Source organism: Chionomys nivalis, chromosome 12 (assembly GCF_950005125.1).
Source record: "Chionomys nivalis chromosome 12, mChiNiv1.1, whole genome shotgun sequence".
In the NCBI taxonomy this organism is placed as follows: Eukaryota; Metazoa; Chordata; class Mammalia; order Rodentia; family Cricetidae; genus Chionomys; species Chionomys nivalis.
This window is the reverse complement of record NC_080097.1, coordinates 40,749,361-40,767,022: the sequence shown is the minus strand read 5'-3', so window position 1 is coordinate 40,767,022 and position 17,662 is coordinate 40,749,361. Positions and strand designations below refer to the sequence as shown.

At 43.6% G+C, this 17,662-nt stretch overlaps 2 protein-coding genes across 12 annotated transcripts in view; one reads left to right on the top strand and one right to left on the bottom strand.

Annotated features, from left to right (window-relative positions):
• Rcbtb2 (RCC1 and BTB domain containing protein 2) overlaps nt 1-17,662 on the top strand; it is a 46,768-nt gene that overhangs the window by 14,424 nt on the left and 14,682 nt on the right. For 6 of the 11 annotated variants that reach the window (XM_057786376.1, XM_057786371.1, XM_057786370.1 and 3 more), the window contains exons 2-9: nt 1,121-1,202; nt 4,062-4,155; nt 4,559-4,623; nt 11,352-11,507; nt 11,903-12,053; nt 13,959-14,125; nt 15,698-15,856; nt 15,974-16,081. In XM_057786376.1, coding sequence (XP_057642359.1) covers nt 4,582-4,623; nt 11,352-11,507; nt 11,903-12,053; nt 13,959-14,125; nt 15,698-15,856; nt 15,974-16,081 — 783 coding nt within the window. In that variant the 5' untranslated portion in view covers nt 1,121-1,202; nt 4,062-4,155; nt 4,559-4,581. The remainder of the gene's footprint in view (nt 1-1,120; nt 1,203-4,061; nt 4,156-4,558; nt 4,624-11,351; nt 11,508-11,902; nt 12,054-13,958; nt 14,126-15,697; nt 15,857-15,973; nt 16,082-17,662) is intronic. The other 5 variants (XM_057786372.1, XM_057786368.1, XM_057786369.1 and 2 more) reach the window with 2 other exon arrangements.
• Nucleotides 10,232-11,079, bottom strand: LOC130885007 (60S ribosomal protein L7a-like). Its single transcript, XM_057786377.1, has one exon. It carries the CDS (start codon nt 11,071-11,073, stop codon nt 10,273-10,275), a length of 801 nt encoding a protein of 266 aa, XP_057642360.1. The 5' UTR covers nt 11,074-11,079; the 3' UTR covers nt 10,232-10,272.

Here is a 17,662-nt window from a genome sequence, read left to right as displayed (position 1 = left end):
CTGCGTCATTCTTGAGACTGAAGTAATCTGTGCTCCTCTAGCCTTCCACAAGCGTGCCTTTGTCTCCACTATCACTGGGCACTGTTCCTGGGTAACTTCTGTGGGCCCAGTGGGTAAGGCTGAACTCACTGTGTCTGTGCTCCCACGATGACTTCTGTGATGAACTTGAGTAGCTTTTAGTGTGACTGTTGACTTCTGTGAGTAGCCTGTACCCTTGTCCGTTTAGCCCCTTGGCCGCGGTCAGTTCTGTGTGCTGCAGTCATCTCCCAAGCTGTGCAGTACCTTACAGTTTCTCACAGATATTTCATGCCTGCATATCTTAGCTAAGAAAGCTCTTGCTGAGAGGCCTTTGCCTATCAACATAGCTTTGGGGAGGTTGATTTAGAAGAATTCCTAATTTGCAGCCAACCTGAGCTCTACCGTAGGACCCTGTCTCAGTAACCAATGAAGAAACAAACGGAAGTCTCCTTTGCCTATAGAAGTGTGAAGTTTGCCCTTTTCTATAGTCCATGGGCTTCTCTTTTGTTGGAGAGCACAATTAGACTTTACTTGGTGCCTGGACCTGACGGCACATGTATGCAGGAGACAGGCGGATCTAGAGTACCATCTACATAGTGAATTCCAGTCAGTAAGGGTTGCAAAGTGAGGCTCTGTCTCCAAAATCAAAAACCAGTTTTCTCTAATAAAATTTTTTTGCTATGTTTCATTGTTCATACTGTTAAAATCCTGTCTTGAAACTTAAAAAAATTCAAAAGTTACATTTTAAGTTTTTGATATTTTATATTTGAGTACCTCTGCTGAATTTTTTTTTTCTTTTCTTTTTTTTTTTTTTTTGAGACAGGGTTTCTCTATAACTTTGAATCCTGTCCTGGAACTAGTTCTTGTAGACCGGGCTGGCCTTGAACTCACAGAGATCCACCTGCCTCTGCCTCCCAAGTGCTGGGATTAAAGGCATGTGCCACCACCACCCGGCTCTCTGCTGATTTTTTAAATAAGAGAGCTGATGCAATTTAAGAAACAGCTTCCTTTAATAAATAATGCATTGTTAACTTTGAAAAAATAGCATACTCTCCTTTTTCAGCCTCTTTAATAGAATTTATTTATGTGTTTGTATTTTCAGCCACATTAACTCTCTTCTAGAAGACAGCTTTACAAGGATCTAGAAGGACCAAATTTGGGCTCCGGAACTCTGCAGCGACCAGGTACCAATGTTTGGGAGGGAGTGTTCCTAGCCATTGTATACGGAGTAAAAACACTTGAGATGGGCATAGGAAAACTTTATGATCCCTCAACACGACAGGCAAATCAGCTGTGGGCTTGAGAAATGATGTCATCATTTACAAGGTTCATCCTCAAGAACCACTCAAATTACAAAGAAGTTACAAATCTCATGATTATTTTGTAATTTTGAATTTGGGTTAGGCCACAGTTACGGCTGCTTGTGCGTCATGCTTGCAGCTGATGGGTGACATTTGGACATGCCTGCCGAGAGGGTCCAAGAGCAGCAGCTTTGGAAGCACTCCTGGGCTTCATTCTAAGCTCTGATCTTACTGATGGTTACTGTGGGTCGGGTTACCAAAGCACCCTGAAACGGAGGCAGTGACTGTGCCTTATTCCTGCGATTACTTGTCTGGATATTGCAAAGATTCAGTTAGGTACCAACCTGCACGCTAAATGTCAGTGTTTTTCATGCCATGGATGTCGTTTACGGTGCTGTTACTAATAGCATAAGAGTCCTGCAGGTAACAGGATGAGGCAGCCATAACCTCCACACACCGTACCCCAAGTGGCAGAAATTGGTTTTCTCTGTTGTATGTGTCACTTTGATGTGGTGGAAACAAGTTTACCATTTTTTAAAAACAAAACTAGGGCATATGTTTCCATTATTTTGTTTTTAGTAATTAGTCTTTAAGTTATTTTTGAATTTTGACTAATAAACACTGAATAACATAAAATTTTATTAATATTATAGTTAATCCTAATTGATTCTTATGAATACTTCCTCTTTGAATGTGTAATTTTCATATGCCTTGAATACAGTTACATTTTAACCTGACCAGGTCAATAAACAGAATGGACTATTTTTACCAACATTTTTAAAGAGTTGATTATACTGTGATCAAAATGATCAAAGAAAGATACTGAAAGGAGCCATTTTTTTCTACTTCCAGGAGCTCAGGATTCCTAATCACCGATCTTAGCACATATGAACGTTCCCACTTCCTGCTAGTGACAGGAGACCTACGGGTGGGGAAGGCAGTCTCTGTTTGTTCCTCTTTCTTCTCTCCATCACCCTCCTCCCCACCTTTGAATTCTTTTCCTCTTTTCATCTCTTCCTCACCATTCTCTTGCTTGTCTCTTCTTTCTTCTCTCTGTTTCTGTGACGCTGGCATTGAACCTGGAGCCTCATGCATGCTAAGCCATTGCTCTCCTTGAGCTGTGCTCCTAAGCCCACATGCCTCTTCTTACTCTAGTAAATTTAGTGTTAAATCTGCAAGAGTGTTTCCAGTGAGGCTGCTGCCGAAAGAGGATCGGGACGCCCGTAAGTCCTTAGGCTAGGGACTGTAGCTCAGTGAGGATGCTTGCTCTGCTTGGGCACGGTCCTAGATCTGCTCCCCAGCAATGGGGTGCGGGAGGGTACCTCAAAAAGACATGCCAGCTCTCCCTGTCTGGCCCTATTTTGTAGTACCTCAGCATATACATTCTGTTCTACTCTGAGTCATATGTGTATTTGGTAACAAAAGGAAGAGCAATCCCATTCATAGAGAAGTCCCACAGGAGTAGTAATTGCTGTGAGGCAGAACATGTGCGTTCTGGAGGCTGCAGAGAGAAGAGCTGTGGAAATACGGGCCCAGCCTGTGCAGCTACTCGGGAGCCACGGCAGTAGCAGTTGGGCTGGGTTTAAAGGAAACGAGGATTTCAGTAGCTATGTGGAAGTGCTGTAATGTGTGATGCTGATTAAATATGGCAAAAATGGTTTTCCAGATCAAATCATAGACATTTACCAGAAAGAAAGTTTAAGTGATCTCTTTTAGTTTTGGGTCGGCAAATAGTCTTCCCCTGAATTTCATCTCCTGTCCCTAAGTGACCTTTAAATATAAGCATGTCTTTTTAAAATTGGCTCTCCAAACATTAGTTATAATCATTTACTATTCACTGGCCTCATTTTAAATTCAGATGCTCTGGATGCATTATTATTTATAAGACCTACTTACAATTGAGGAAAAAATTGAAGAAAATGTCACCAAGGCTATTAAAACATTGATAAGGGGTGTGGTGACATTTGACTCCAGTTTGAATTTTTGGTTGTGGTTTTTTGTTTTTTGACAAAGAGTTTCACTGTAACAGCCTTGGCTGTCCTGGAACTATCTCTGTAGACAAGGCTGGCCTCGAACTCACAGAGATTCACCTATCTCTTTCTTCTTAATCACCACTGGCCGGCTTGATTTTTTTGTTTGTTTGTTTTTTTGTTTTGTTTTGTTTTGTTTTCCTGAGACAGGGTTTCTACGAGTAGCCCTGGCTGTCCTTGAACTCGCTCTGTTGATCAGGCTAGCCTCTGTCTCCCAAGTGATGGGATTAAAGGAATGTGCCATTTTTAATCTATCTTTTTCAAGTTCTAGCTCAATTGCAGCAAATACCAGGTAAAACACTGTGATAAAAAAAAAAGTGCAATGTGCATTGCATGTAAGTAATCGGAGCAAACCTAATAAATTAAAAAACAACAAATGCTACTAAATATAATTTTATTAAATTGACTTTTGGAGGGAAATACTACTTTATTTATATTGCCTTTAACTGTGGGATAGCTGGTGTGTAGTGGTTAAACCATGGGACGACTCTGCGTGTCTTCCAGTCGGTCTTCCCCTGCTGTCACCTCAGCTGTTGCTGTCACTTTAATGACACAGGAAATTACTAAGGAAAGAGTATTCAGTGTTCTTGCTCCATACCTGATGGCTTTTGCTTTAGACCCTTGGTTGTTGCTGAAGTCCAGGACAACAGAGCTGTTTTCATTCATTCATTTTATCCCCCCTTTTTATTCATTTCTCCTTTGTTTTTTCCAGCTTAGCAGGTCATACATTCTTCAGGAGCTGAGAATTCATAAGTCTGGTCTTCACCGTGATTTGGAACTTCCCAGTCTCAGAAAAGTTGACCAAGGTCTAGAATTTGTTTTTTTCTATCCATAGAAAAGTCATCTGTGAGATGGGGGTTTTTGCTAATTTCCTTGTAGATAGAAGGACCACTCCATCTGCAGGATGACCTTCCAGACTTCAAGAGGATGATCCCCTTAAGAGTTCCTGAACACTGAAAACTACGTATAGAACTTATAGCTGTTGAGAAATTACCTGTATCACCCATTCTCCATTAGGGGACTTATTGTCTCTGTTAATTAGAAGCCAAGTCATTTTGTTTGTTTGGTACAGGGCCTTGCTTTATTGCCTAGGCTTCTTTGTAATTCCTTAGCCTCCCAAATGCTGGGAATACAGACACTTGCTTACTAAAGCAATTTTCTGTGTACCTTGGCATGGACTCTTGATTTTACCACGTACTTTCTCCTCAGGGACTGCACAGGACAGAGTCCATATGGAAGAAGAACTGCCTGGTTTCTATGGAGAAAGTGGCAAGGTTAGAAAAAGCATGCCTTGTAGCGTGCGTATTTTGTTGCATGAACCATATCTGTTGTTCAGCTGGTGAGAAGAGCAGTGAGATCATATGAGTCTTCTGTGGAGAGGCTGCAGTGTGGTGCCTGACATAACAATAAATAATTGTGTGGGGGATATAGGATGTGGACAGGGCCAGCAACAAACAGATGTCGCCTGCGGGTTGAGGAAGGGCTCCCTGGGATGGTGGCATTTGAACTTGATAAGGAACATAGGCTTCTGCCCAGAGATGATGACCTTTACAGGAATAATGTTTACTCCTTTCCCAAATATTGAAAAGCATTAAAAACAATAGTCACAGAAGATATACTTCCAACTCATTGTGCTCTTTTATTCTTTCCATCACATCTGAACATTACAGACAACCAGCTTAAGTCCATACAGTGTCCAGAGAATACCGTTTCCCACCCAGTATCCAGTGGGTATTGCTCTCCATCCTGTATCCAGTGGATAGTGTTCTCCACCCAGTATCCAGTGGGTATTGTTCTCCATCCAGTATCCAGTGGGTATTGTTCCCCATCCTGTATCCAGTGGATAATGTTCCCCATCCTGTATCCAGTGGATATTGTTCTCCATCTTGCATCCAGTGGGTATTGTTCCCATCCTGTATCCAGTGGATAGTGTTCCCATCCTGTATCCAGTGGATATTGTTCCCCATCCTGTATCCAGTGGATAGTGTTCCCCATCCTGTATCCAGTGGATAGTGTTCCCCATCCTGTATCCAGTGGGTATTGTTTCCCATCCAGTATCCAGTGGATATTGTTCCCATCCTGTATCCAGTGGATAGTGTTCCCCATCCTGTATCCAGTGGATATTGTTCTCCATCCTGTATCCAGTGGATAGTGTTCTCCATCCTGTATCCAGTGGGTATTGTTCCCATCCTGTATCCAGTGGATAGTGTTCCCCATCCTGTATCCAGTGGATATTGTTCTTCATCCTGTATCCAGTGGATAGTGTTCCCCATCCTGTATCCAGTGGATATTGTTCCCATCCTGTATCCAGTGGGTATTGTTTCCCATTCAGTATCCAGTGGATATTGTTCTCCATCCTGTATCCAGTGGATAGTGTTCCCTATCCTGTATCCAGTGGATATTGTTCTCCATCCTGTATCCAGTGGATAGTGTTCTCCATCCTGTATCCAGTGGATAGTGTTCCCCATCCTGTATCTAGTGGATATTGTTCTCCATCCTGTATCCAGTGGGTAGTGTTCCCTATCCTGTATCCAGTGGATATTGTTCTCCATCCTGTATTCTGATGTGGAAGTCCCCTCTGTGTGCTGTGATTACTGTTAATGAATAAAGAAACTGATTGGACCTATAGCAAGGCAGAACTTAGGCAGGGAAAACTAAGCTGAATGCTGGGAGGAAGAAGGGCAGAGTCAGAGAGATGCCATGGAGCCACCGCCAGAGTCAAACATGCTGAAACTTTGCCAGTAAGCCACTGTCACGTGATGATATATAGATTATTAGAAATGGGTTAAATTAATATAAGAGCCAATAAAAAGCTAGAGCTAATGGGCCTAACAACGATTTAATGAATACAGTTTCTGTGTGATTATTTCGGGTCTAAGCTAGCCAGGCGGCCAGGAACAAACAAGTGGCCCCCTTTCTACAGTATCCAGTGGATATTGTCCCCCATCTTGTATCTAGTGGATATTGTATAAAGGTAGCATAGTGTACAGAACAGCCAAACTTTTGAAATCCTGCCACAGGCTAACATGAATGCTTGTGTGTGAACCCTTGTAGGAATTTGTAAACGTAGCTTGAAAACTAATAATAGAACTGAGAGACTTAGAAGATGATAGATAGGGTTAACTGGAGAAATGGCTCAGCAATCATGAGTGCTTATTGGTCTTGCTGAGGACCAGAGTTTGGGTCCCAAACCCTTGCTATATGACTCAGTCACTTGTAACTCCAGCTTCAGAAGATGTGAGGCCCTCTTCTGACCTCCGTGGCTATATGTGCTTCTCTCTCTTACACACACACACACACACACGGTGTTCATAGAAAAATTTCTAAATTCCTAATTCATCCTGGGAACAGAGTTCATAAAATTAAATGAATTACAGAGACAGCAGTGAAATTCCCTTATTACATATACGTATAAGGCTGCAGCTAGGAAGTCCTCAAAAGGTGAGGCATTACATTTTTTAGCCATTGTTTTACTATACATGCCCAACATGGCATTTTGATTTTCCTATGTGGGCTGTATTTCCGCTTAACTGTAGCAACTTGGCAGTTGCTGTGGTCATGTGCAATGTGGTCACCCAGTGGATTTCCCAGTGGATACAGAGTCTGTTCCAAATCCAGGCAGACTAATAGGATGTATCTTAGTTTCTGATTCAGGCAGGCACATTTTCTGTATTAGTTCTCCCTGACAGGGTATTAACATCTCATTACCTGCATTTTGCAATGAGATGCCAGCTATAGTGCGGGTGGTGGATGGGATATGAATGAAGTGGCACAGGAACACCTCAGAAGTGGTCGTGTGGTCAGGCGGGTACCTGGGTCACCCTGGAACTGAATTCAACAGACACCATCTTAATGGCGACAGTTGCAAGGTTCTTATTTCCTTGAAGAGTTCAACTCCCCACGTTTTCTAGCTAGTGACCAGTTGTCCCTGTTACGGTTTCTGTTCTGTGAAACAGCGTGATGACCGTAAGCAACTTGGGGAGAAAAGGGTTTATTTTTGTTTATAGTTTCATATCACAGATCATCACTGGGAAGGCCAGGGCAGGAACTCACTACAAGAACTTGAAGGCAGGAGCTGATGCAGAGGCCATGGAAGGGGACTGCTTACTGGCTTGCTCCTGGCTTGCCCAGTTTGTTTTTTTATACACCTCAGATCACCTGCCCAGCAGAGGCACTGCCTACAGCCGACTGGGCCCTCCCACATCAACCATGAGACTTGCTCACAGGCCGACCCTATGGAGACATCTTCCTGGTTAAGATCCCCTCTTCGCAGATGCCCCTACCTGTTGTGTCAGGTTGATAGGAAAAGCAGCCAGCACAGCAACTCTTCTGCCTACCCCTCGCCCGACGGTTGGCATAGGACAGCTAGAGACTCGCATGAAGTCATTTCAGGCACACAGAATGATGCACAGAATCAAGACTTTACATGTGCTGTGCAGTAAATCTCTGTACATGGTCTCCTGAGTGTCCTGGGAAAAAAATGCTGTAATTTCATGAAGCTACTTAAATCTTTTCTTCAAAAAGTCTATGCATTTATAAATTGACTATCAGTAGTTTGCTGTGTAATAGTTCCCTCACAGACTTACGAATGGTCTCATGATGACTCTTGTTGAGCATCTAGCTGTCTGACAGGTTTGAAAAGCAATATATTCACATGTCTAGCATACACAGGCTATTTGTAGCTACTTTTCAGTAGATTGTGACCTCCTGGGAGGGGATGGTGATGTCTTATTTTGCATCTTTAATTCATTAATTCTACCAAACCCAATATTCTCCTGCTCAGCACCATCTCTTAATAAATGTAGGATTGCAGATTGCACAAGCGTCCTTCACTCTGGAATCCCAGTGGTCAGGGAGTCATGGGCTGACCACTGTATGTGTCTCTACAGGTGACCAAGGGAAAAGCTCAGACTTGGGACTTGCAGACAGATGTTTAGGAACTGGTTGGAATTTACCTCTCTATTCTTAGTATTCAGGAGGCTACTTGATTTTGTAGCAAAGGACAGAATAAAATCCAAAACCATGATTGAAAGGGGAAATAGCTGGGGTAGTAGCCAGTCTTTGCATCTTGGCAATGAATGCAAAACAGCCATTTAAGGACTCAGGGGGATGCACAGACTCGAGGCCTCCAGCACTGTCGTAGGAGAACTTATTCAGCACTCAGTTGCAGGGTAGACACATGGGCCTCTGTCTGTTCTCACCCACCTTGAAAGAACTGACCTGATGTAGCAAAGTCTATGGTATGATTATTGTGAAGACTAGAGGTAATATATAAAACTGTAAAAGGCCACTAGTAACATCTCCTTTAGATTCCTTGCAAAGCGTTTCAAACGTCATTCTTCTTAAAATTTACAGAAGGAAAAAAAATTAAGCAGACCTCTTAGAAAGTATGATTCTTGCCAGGCGGTGGTGGCGCACGCCTTTAATCCCAGCACTTGGGAGGCAGAGGCAGGCGGATCTCTGTGAGTTCGAGACCAGCCTGGTCTACAAGAGCTAGTTCCAGGACAGGCTCCAAAGCCACAGAGAAACCCTGTCTCGAAAAAAAGAAAGTATGATTCCTTCATGATAGGAGGAGGTTTGGAAATTTAAGATAGATGCTTAGATTAAAATCTCAGTCTGCAGTTCTGTGGTCTGTGTCCAACTTTGACAGCAAACAGAGCATCTCTAGAAAGAATTCTTTTTTGTATAACAACTCTGATTTCCAAATTAATCTAACATTACCATATCAAGGCATCAGTTTCCTGAAATGCCCACAATGAAGGTAGGGACCTGCTCTATACATTCATAATAATTGGAGCTTCTTGTATATGAGATTTAAAGACAATGACTGATTTCAACTTGAGTTTTTCTTGCACACCCACTGATACTGTCGCAAAATGCTCTGGCACTGAAAGTAACGGAAGACATAGTAGCTGCTGCATCAGAGCTGAACAGGAGACACAGCTGTCGCTGCTGTCCAGATATGAAAGTAGGACCTATCATTCTTGGCACGGGAGCTTGCGATTTGCCTGGGGAGATGTGAGTCGGAGAGCTGGGCACAGGGACTTGCAGCCACCCATAGGCAGCTTTTCTTCGCATAGGGCCCAGAAGTCATGCCCTTCACTAATACTATACGATGCACAATGGTGAGAGGGATGCCAGCACGTTCAGAGGCTGTGTTGTCACCCTTCTTTGAGTTGGAGATGCTGCTGCTCATTTGGATGAATTAAATGTGGTGGACTATTTGGTCCCCAGAACATCAGGGGCCAGGAGGTAGCAGAGAATCGCCAAAGGCAAGATAAGCATGCTTACCACCTGCATGGGCACCCTAGGCAAAGCCATGTCCACAGTGGCCTGGCCCATGATGGTGAATGCTGCGATGGCACAACTCGCCTTGGACCTTTGAGACTGACAAACCCGTAACGGTGTTCCCTGGGAGGAGGTCGATTAGCATGAGCTTTCATTTAATCTGTACATGCACATGACTCTAGAACAAAGGAAAGAATGCTATATTTGATTGTAGTAATGGGAATTCATGGCCCATCAGTTTTCAGACTTGAGCCAGTTTAAAGACCAGAACCTCTTGAATGAAGGGAAGGTCAGGTCTCCCTGAGGGACACCTAGAAGACCTGAGAATTACACTGTTAGCCAGAATGCATGAGTTAGACTGTTCGCCATTCTCCCATCTCCCCTACCCCCAGGGACCTACATCTGTTTGCTAAAGTAACCTTACCTAGGAACAGCAGATGTAGCGGTCACCCTCCTTCCTCCAGCCTGTGTTTGCTTAACCAGTCTGGTTCTACAGCTACATTTAAACCATAGCCAATATTTAATGTGCTGCTAACATTCAGCCAGCCAAGGTCCAGACTTGGATGAGTTGGGTGTCTTTTTTTTTTTTTGAAGTTTTATAATTATATTTATGTACAGAAAACTCAGCAGTACATTTAACCCAGTTTAGTGGCGAGTTCTTTGGCCTTTGCCTTTTCCAGCTTGGCAATTCGAGCCACAGATTTAGGACCCAGGACGTTGCCTCCCCAGTGGCGGCGGATCTCATCATATCTGTCGTTGTAATTGGTCCTAATAGCTTCCACCAGTTTGGCCAGAGCACCCTTGTCTTCCAAGTTAACCTGTGTGAAGGCAACAGTGGTGCATGTCTTCCTGTGGACCAGCTGTCCCAGCCTGGCCTTTCCCTTGATGATGCAGTAGGGGACCCCCATCTTGCGACACAGGGCAGGCAGGAAGACCACCAGCTCAATGGGGTCTACGTCGTGGGCAATCAACACCAGCTGAGCCTTCTTGTTCTCTACCAAAGTGGTGACTGTATTGACGCCCGCTCGAAGGACAGGTGGTCTCTTAGTTGGGACATCCCCTTTGCCGGCAGCTTTCTTCTCAGCATGGGCCAGCAGCCTCTGCTTCTTTTCCTGCTTGGTCTCTGGCCTGTACTTGTGGGCAAGTTTAAGCAACTGGGTAGCTGTTTGCCGGTCCAGGGCCTGGGTGAACTGGTTAATGGCAGGAGGAACTTTGAGGCGCTTATAGAGGATGGCCCTCTGCCGCTGCAGCCTGATGTAGCAGGGCCATTTGACGAAGCGTGTGAGATCTCTCTTGGGCTGGATGTCCTGCCCAATGCCGAAGTTCTTAGGCCTCTTCTCAAACAAAGGTTTCACCACCTTCTTCGCCTCCTGCTTCTTCACGACGGCGGGGGCCGGGGCCACCTTCTTCCCTTTGGCCTTCTTTCCCTTGGGCATCTTGCTGGGCTGGAGGAGAGAGCAAGTTGGGTGTCTTTGAGATCTGTTTTTGCCCAGGCCACCAGCACCCGGTCTGGGAGCAGTATGGGAGAGCGGGCTATGAGCAGTCATGCAGCGAGTGAGCGGCTCTCAGCGACGGACACCACCACATGTGGGTTATTCCTCCTCAAGTCAGTTTAAATCTACTCTCCAGAAAAGAGTCCAAGAATTTTGTTTGTTTGTTTGTTTGTTTGTTTGTTTAATTGGAGGTCTCAGTATGTAATCCTTGTTCCTTTCAGCCAGTCCAGGCTACCCTGTCGTCCCTGAAGATGTTGGACGTGGGGAAGTGGCCAATTTTTTCCCTTTGTTCTGAGGAAGAGCTGCAGTTGATTCGTCAGGCCTGTGTCTTCGGCAGTGCTGGCAATGAAGTTTTATACACCACAGTCAACGACGAGGTAATTCTGAGGAAAACATTCAGCTAAGTACCCATAGTTTTAGGAATGGGTTTATAAGTTGATGGCCTTGGGGAAAGGAAGGAATGAAGCCTTTAAACAAAAGTGTGGAAAGTCAATTTTTTCCTTTTGTTGGTTTTGAGACAGGGTTTTTCTATGTAGTCCTGGCTGTCCTGGAACTTACTTTGTAGATCAGGCTGGCCTTGAACTCAGAGAGTTCAAGATCCACCTGCCTTTGCCTCCCAAGTGCTGGGATTAAAAGCATGCATCACCACCACCTGGCTGAAAAGGCAATTTTTATTTATTTTCTAAGAAGGCAGTTTGCTTCAGGAAGTCTGCCTGGGGTAACTTACAGACATTTCATAATTTGCTTCCTTGAACTGAGTGTTTTTCCACAGATTTTTGTGCTCGGCACAAACTGCAGTGGCTGTTTAGGAGTAGGTGACATTCAGAGCACCCTTGAGCCCCAGAGACTGGATTCTTTAACTGGCAAAAAGATAGCCAGTCTCAGCTACGGGAGTGGCCCACACATCGTCCTTGCAACAACAGGTAATCAGAATTCAGTGGCTAGGTTTGGGGCATTGCTTACTTGTTAAGAACTAAGGCCAGGCTGTCTGCCATTGAGAGCTGCCGGCTCTGCGCTGTGGGCTTGGCCATGCTCTGGGCAGCACGGTGTATGACTGTACTTGCAGAGCACGGTAGTTAACACGGGGAGGGCGGACTAAGTGGATGGAAGACAATACACGCAGCCCTCCCTTCCCCACTCAGCAAGCGTGATTGTGTGAGAACTCTGCTTGCTCTGGATCGCAGGAAGCCTACACTTCGATCTTAGATTCCTGGGCTACAAATTGAGAGAGCAAATGTTGGCTCCTCTGTCACCCTAAGCATTCTGTGATTCTAAAATTGAGTGGTGACTGATAGAAGTTTGCTCTAATAGTATAGAGAAAACATTCTCTTGACTACTTCATGAACTCAGAGTTACACAGTCTTAGAATTAAACTGAGCTTTCAGGTATAAATTCTGGTAATTTGGGTGGGGGTTTCCAGTAACGGGCAAGATTATTCAGACCGTTTCTACATTACAAAATAGCTACAGTCTGAGGCTAGAGCGATGGCTTAGCAGTCAGGTTAGGAGACGCCAAGAGAATGGTGGGGTGAGCTGGAGCAGACTGTAAGCCGTCCTGCTGGAGCACCCAGCTGCTCAGCTGAGGCTAAAGTCTGTACTCTGGAAGAGAAGGATTACAGGTCAGGAGAGTCGGGGGATTGGCAGGCTGAGGCTGTCCTGCTTAGGAACTTGGCTCTTGATACTCTCGGCCTTTTGGTTTCTCAGGTCGGATAACAATGTAGCCTTGCTTGCTGAAAGCGAGCGCAAGTGAGCACCCACGTTGGCTGGATGCAGAACCAAGAGCTCAGTCCCGAACAAAACCTCCTCTAGGGTCAGATATGTGAGACCCGGTAGAAGTGACAGACAGGGTGATTATTAAACATGAGCTGTTAGAATATCAGACAAGAATTACAGAAAGCAAAATATCTACAGAGGACAAAAGGTCTACAGACATCATAGAGATTTGGAAAAGACTCAGTGAACAATTGAATTTACTGAATGAATATTCATTGCCTAAGTTCTATAGCAATTTATATACCACAAAAGAAAATTAAACCAGACGATCAAATAAACTCATTCATAATATAACCTAGGCAGTGTGGAAGAAAACACAGATGACAGGACGCTTACATGAGATCCCTTTATTCAAAGTGCAGAATCAGAAAACAAACTTATTACATGTAAGGTGCATATGGGTAGGGCTTTTGGGGAAACATGCTATGTTTTGTGCATACACGCTTTGCTATCCATAAAATTGCACATGTGTTCTAAATATTTATAATTTCACAAGTAATATAATCAATTTTAAAACTAATTTGGTCATTTTTCTCTAAAGAAATGAAGACCCAGAAAAGGTAAGAACAGCTCTTGACTTTGAATGTCCTGTTTCCTTTTTTTTTTTCTTTCTTTTTTTTTTTTTTTTTGGTTTTTCAAGACAGGATTTCTCTGTAGCTTTGGAACCTGTAACTAGCTCTTGTATGTAGACAGGCTGGCTTCGAACTCACAGAGATCTGCCTGCCTCTGCCTCCCGAGTGCTGGGATTAAAGGCTTGTGCCACCATTGCCCAGCAAATGTCCTGTTTTCTCTTAGTTTGTTTTTGTTTTTTTTTTATTTGGAAACTCTCTTCTAGCTATTCTTTAAACTCATAGATTTAAATTCCCAGTGTTGCTTTGACGTAGAAGGCAGTTTGTGTTTCCGAACAGACGCTCTCATGAAGTGAATTTGGAAGCAGGAAGTCGAGCAACCTTTGCAGCTGAGTGCTGGTTCCCATGTGTGGGCGCCAAGGCCTGTGCTGTGGTCTCTTGTAGAGGTGTGTGTTGTGACGGCTGACCATCTTTCTTCTGTTTGCAGACGGAGAAGTCTTTACCTGGGGTCACAATGCATATAGCCAGCTGGGCAATGGGACGGCGACTCATGGTTTACTGCCCTGCCATATCTCTACTAACTTGTCAAATAAACAAGTCATTGAGGTTGCCTGTGGGTCTTACCACTCTTTGGTCCTAACATCTGATGGAGAGGTGAGGAAAATCAGCATAAACTCACTGATTTTGTTTTCAATGTGTTCTATAGATTCATTTAACTGCCCCCTAAAATATGGCTAGGCAATAACATTGAGTTTGCTTTGTATTGCTGTGACAAAGCATCATGGTCAAAAGCTACTTGGGGAAGAAAGGACTTATCATCCAGGGAAGTCAGGTAGGAACTCAAGAGTCTGGAAGCAGAAACTGAAGCAGAGGCCATGGAGGAACTTTACTTACCAGCTTGCTCCCCATGCCTTGCTCAACCTGCTTTCTTATACCTCCCAGGACCACCAGTTGAGAGGTGGCACTATTGCCAGTGGGCTGGGCCATGCCATATCAATCATTAATCAAGAAAATACTTTATAGATTTCCTATAGACAATCTGATATAGGCATTTTCTCGATTGAGTTTCTCTTTCTACATAAATCTGGCGTATTAATTAGTCAGGGTGCTCTAGAGGAACAGAACTTAAAAAAGGAATGAATCTATCTATCTACATCTAATCAAGTATATAAATGTATATATACATATATATATACCTGAATGATAAGATATGGGATTTATATATAGATAAGATCTGTCTATATAAATATAGACAGATAAGATACATATATGGAATTTATTAGAATAGCTTACAGGCTGAGGTCCAGCTAGTACAATAATGGCTGCCTACCAAAAGAAGGTCCAAGAAACAGAACTCTTCTGTCCACAAGACTGGATGTCTCAGCGGGTCTTCAGTGTACACTGGAGTCCTGAAGAAGTAGATTCTAATGCCAGTGAAAGAATAGACTTGCTAGCGAGGCGAGAGCAAGCACACGAAAAGAGCAAGCTTCCTTCTCCCATGACCTTTATACATGCTTCCAGAAAGAGGGTGTGGCCCAGGTGAGAGGTGGATCTGCCCACCTCAAAGACCCACATTAAAAGTGGGTATTACCACTTCAGATGATTTAATTAACAAAAAACTCACAAATGCCCAACGTTTGGGCATTAACAATTGGGTCTTAATTAATTCTGTATGTAGTCAAGTTGACAACTAAGCATAACCGTCACATCTAGCTTGTGACAGATTGTCGAAAACTAGTCAGAGTAGTTATGATGAGCTAAGCAGGGGTATGTAAAATTAACTACCCCTCAAACTCAGCCTTAGTCTTGATAGCAACTTATCATGATGGTTATATGGTATATATCATATATATTATGTATTGTATATTATATGTATGATATATATATATATATGCTGTATGTAGTAAGGACTTCAGTCACTACAAATCTTAAAAGGATCCATTATTACTTTTATATTGCTATAACAAAGATAGTATTTGCAAATAAAAAAGTCCCAAAATGTTGAAAAATATGGCTGAGGTGAAGTAGGTATTTATATTATATGATATTGTTACTCTTTGTAGAGCTAACACAAATGTTATAAAATGCATTCTCTGTCTGTATTGTGAGACAGACCAGTGATGAGGCTCTTTGAGAAGGCAGTGAGATGCCCTGAGTACACTTCAGTATCCAGTTGAGACACTTTATGCATCATGTGTTTTGTTTATCAGTCTTTTTTTCACGCAGGTATTTGCCTGGGGTTATAATAACTCTGGGCAGGTAGGATCTGGATCAACCGCTAATCAGCCCATTCCTCGAAGAGTCACAGGATGTCTGCAGAATAAAGTAGTTATGAACATAGCATGTGGGCAGATGTGCTCCATGGCCGTTGTGGACACTGGAGAGGTAGGAAAGTTACTTCATCCTTTGTTTAAAAAGTTTCTTTGCCTCCTTAGTATCATCTGAGCACCGTGTGCTTCTCAACAGCAGAACTGAGTTGCTACATCTCCTATCTTTTCCCAGGTCTATGTCTGGGGTTACAATGGGAATGGACAGCTAGGCCTGGGCAGCAGTGGCAACCAGCCAACCCCCTGTAGAGTGGCAGCCCTGCAAGGCATTCATGTCCAGCGGGTACGTCTCCGGGTAGTCTGTGTGCAATGTACTAGGTCCTGGTTTTCTTATATACATGGAAAGTTCAGCTGGTTTGATGTTTCCCCTTCAGTAAAAGTTAAAGCCCTCTTTGCCCTGAACTAAGGTATAGCTGTCCATAGCGATGCTGTGTCTATGTTATTTTTGTGAACTGCACTGAGAATGTAAGTTGCACAACCTTTCCTGAAGAATCTTTGAGAGCGTATATGCCAACAGCTTTAAAAATGTAAATGCCATTTTATCTCTAATTCTACTCTTAGAGAATTCTCCTAAGGAACCAATGAGAAAGTCTCATGTAAAATTAATTAAGTCACAGTGAATCCCCTTGATATGTACAATTAATATGCATTAATAGTTATAATTTTAACAAAGGAATTCTTGGTAAGAATAAACAGAAAGGTTTAAAATGTAAGAAAAATAAGTTTAATAGAAATGGTAGGCATTGTATAATTTGATGATCTAATGGTAAGTGCACTGTTACTGGGTTATGCCCATCAGTATGAGACCGATGATGCTGTTCTTGAGACAGTCTCACTGTTCGCTCAGACTGTACTGTGGTCCTCTTGCTATAGCCAACCTCCTGATTACGGAGTTCGCGTGTGTCTCCATACCCAGCTTACAGTCCTGGCTGTCCTGGAACTCACTTTGTAGACCAGGCTGGCCTCGAACTCACTGAAGTCCTCCAGCCTCTGCCTCTCAAGTGCTGGGAGTAAAGGTGTGCACCATTACTGCCTGGCTATACAAAGGATTTTTTTAATAATAGGGAGAAAGCAATGTAAAAGTAATGTTAGGTTAAAAAAAGATACACGATAGGTACATACATTACCACTTCATAATTTGTACGTGCATAGTTCTTTTTTCTGTTTTTTTTTTTTGTTTTGTTTTTATTTTATGATCATTAGTGTTTTGCCTTCGTGTATATCTGTGTGAGGCTGTCAGAAGTCCTAAGACTGGAGTTACAGACAGGTGTGAGCTGACATATGGGTGCTGGGACTTGAACCTGGGTCCTCTGAAGAGCAGCTGGTGCCCTTAGCTGCTGAGCCATCTCTCCAGCCCCATTAGGGCATATTTCTGATGGGTTGGTAGTGGTGCATGGTTTTATCTCAGCCCTCGGGAGGCAGAGGCAGGCAGATCTGAGTTCAAGGACAGCCAGAGCTACACAGAGAAACCCCGTTTCGATACTCTCTTCTCCCAAAAAAGGGAGAGCTTTTATGTTTACACTTGTCTCCGTTTTCCACATCAAACATGCTTTACTTCAGTACTGGGAGAAAGAATTCAGTGGCTGTGTCTCACACCAGGCTCCCAGTCCCGTTCTGCGAGAACCCCGAGAGCTGCTGGTGCGCTCACTGCAGTCGGCTGAGCCAGCTGAAGGACTGGGCTGAGAGCTGCAGCACTGGCCGCTCGCTGGCCTGCGCTGGCCCCAGAAGAGCTCTGGCTAATTTACCGTTTGCTTTTGGCGGCAGTCTGCCTTCCCTTGGATCTCACTAGCTCCTAACCTCCTTTGTAAAAAGTGAAGCATTTCCCTTTATTTGCAGACCTGAGAAGACTTTTTTTTTATGTCCT

What these genes read in the sequence shown, in the direction of transcription:
- LOC130885007 (XM_057786377.1), bottom strand. Translation starts at nt 11,073, where the DNA reads ATGCCCAAGGGAAAGAAGGCCAAAGGGAAGAAGGTGGCCCCGGCCCCC.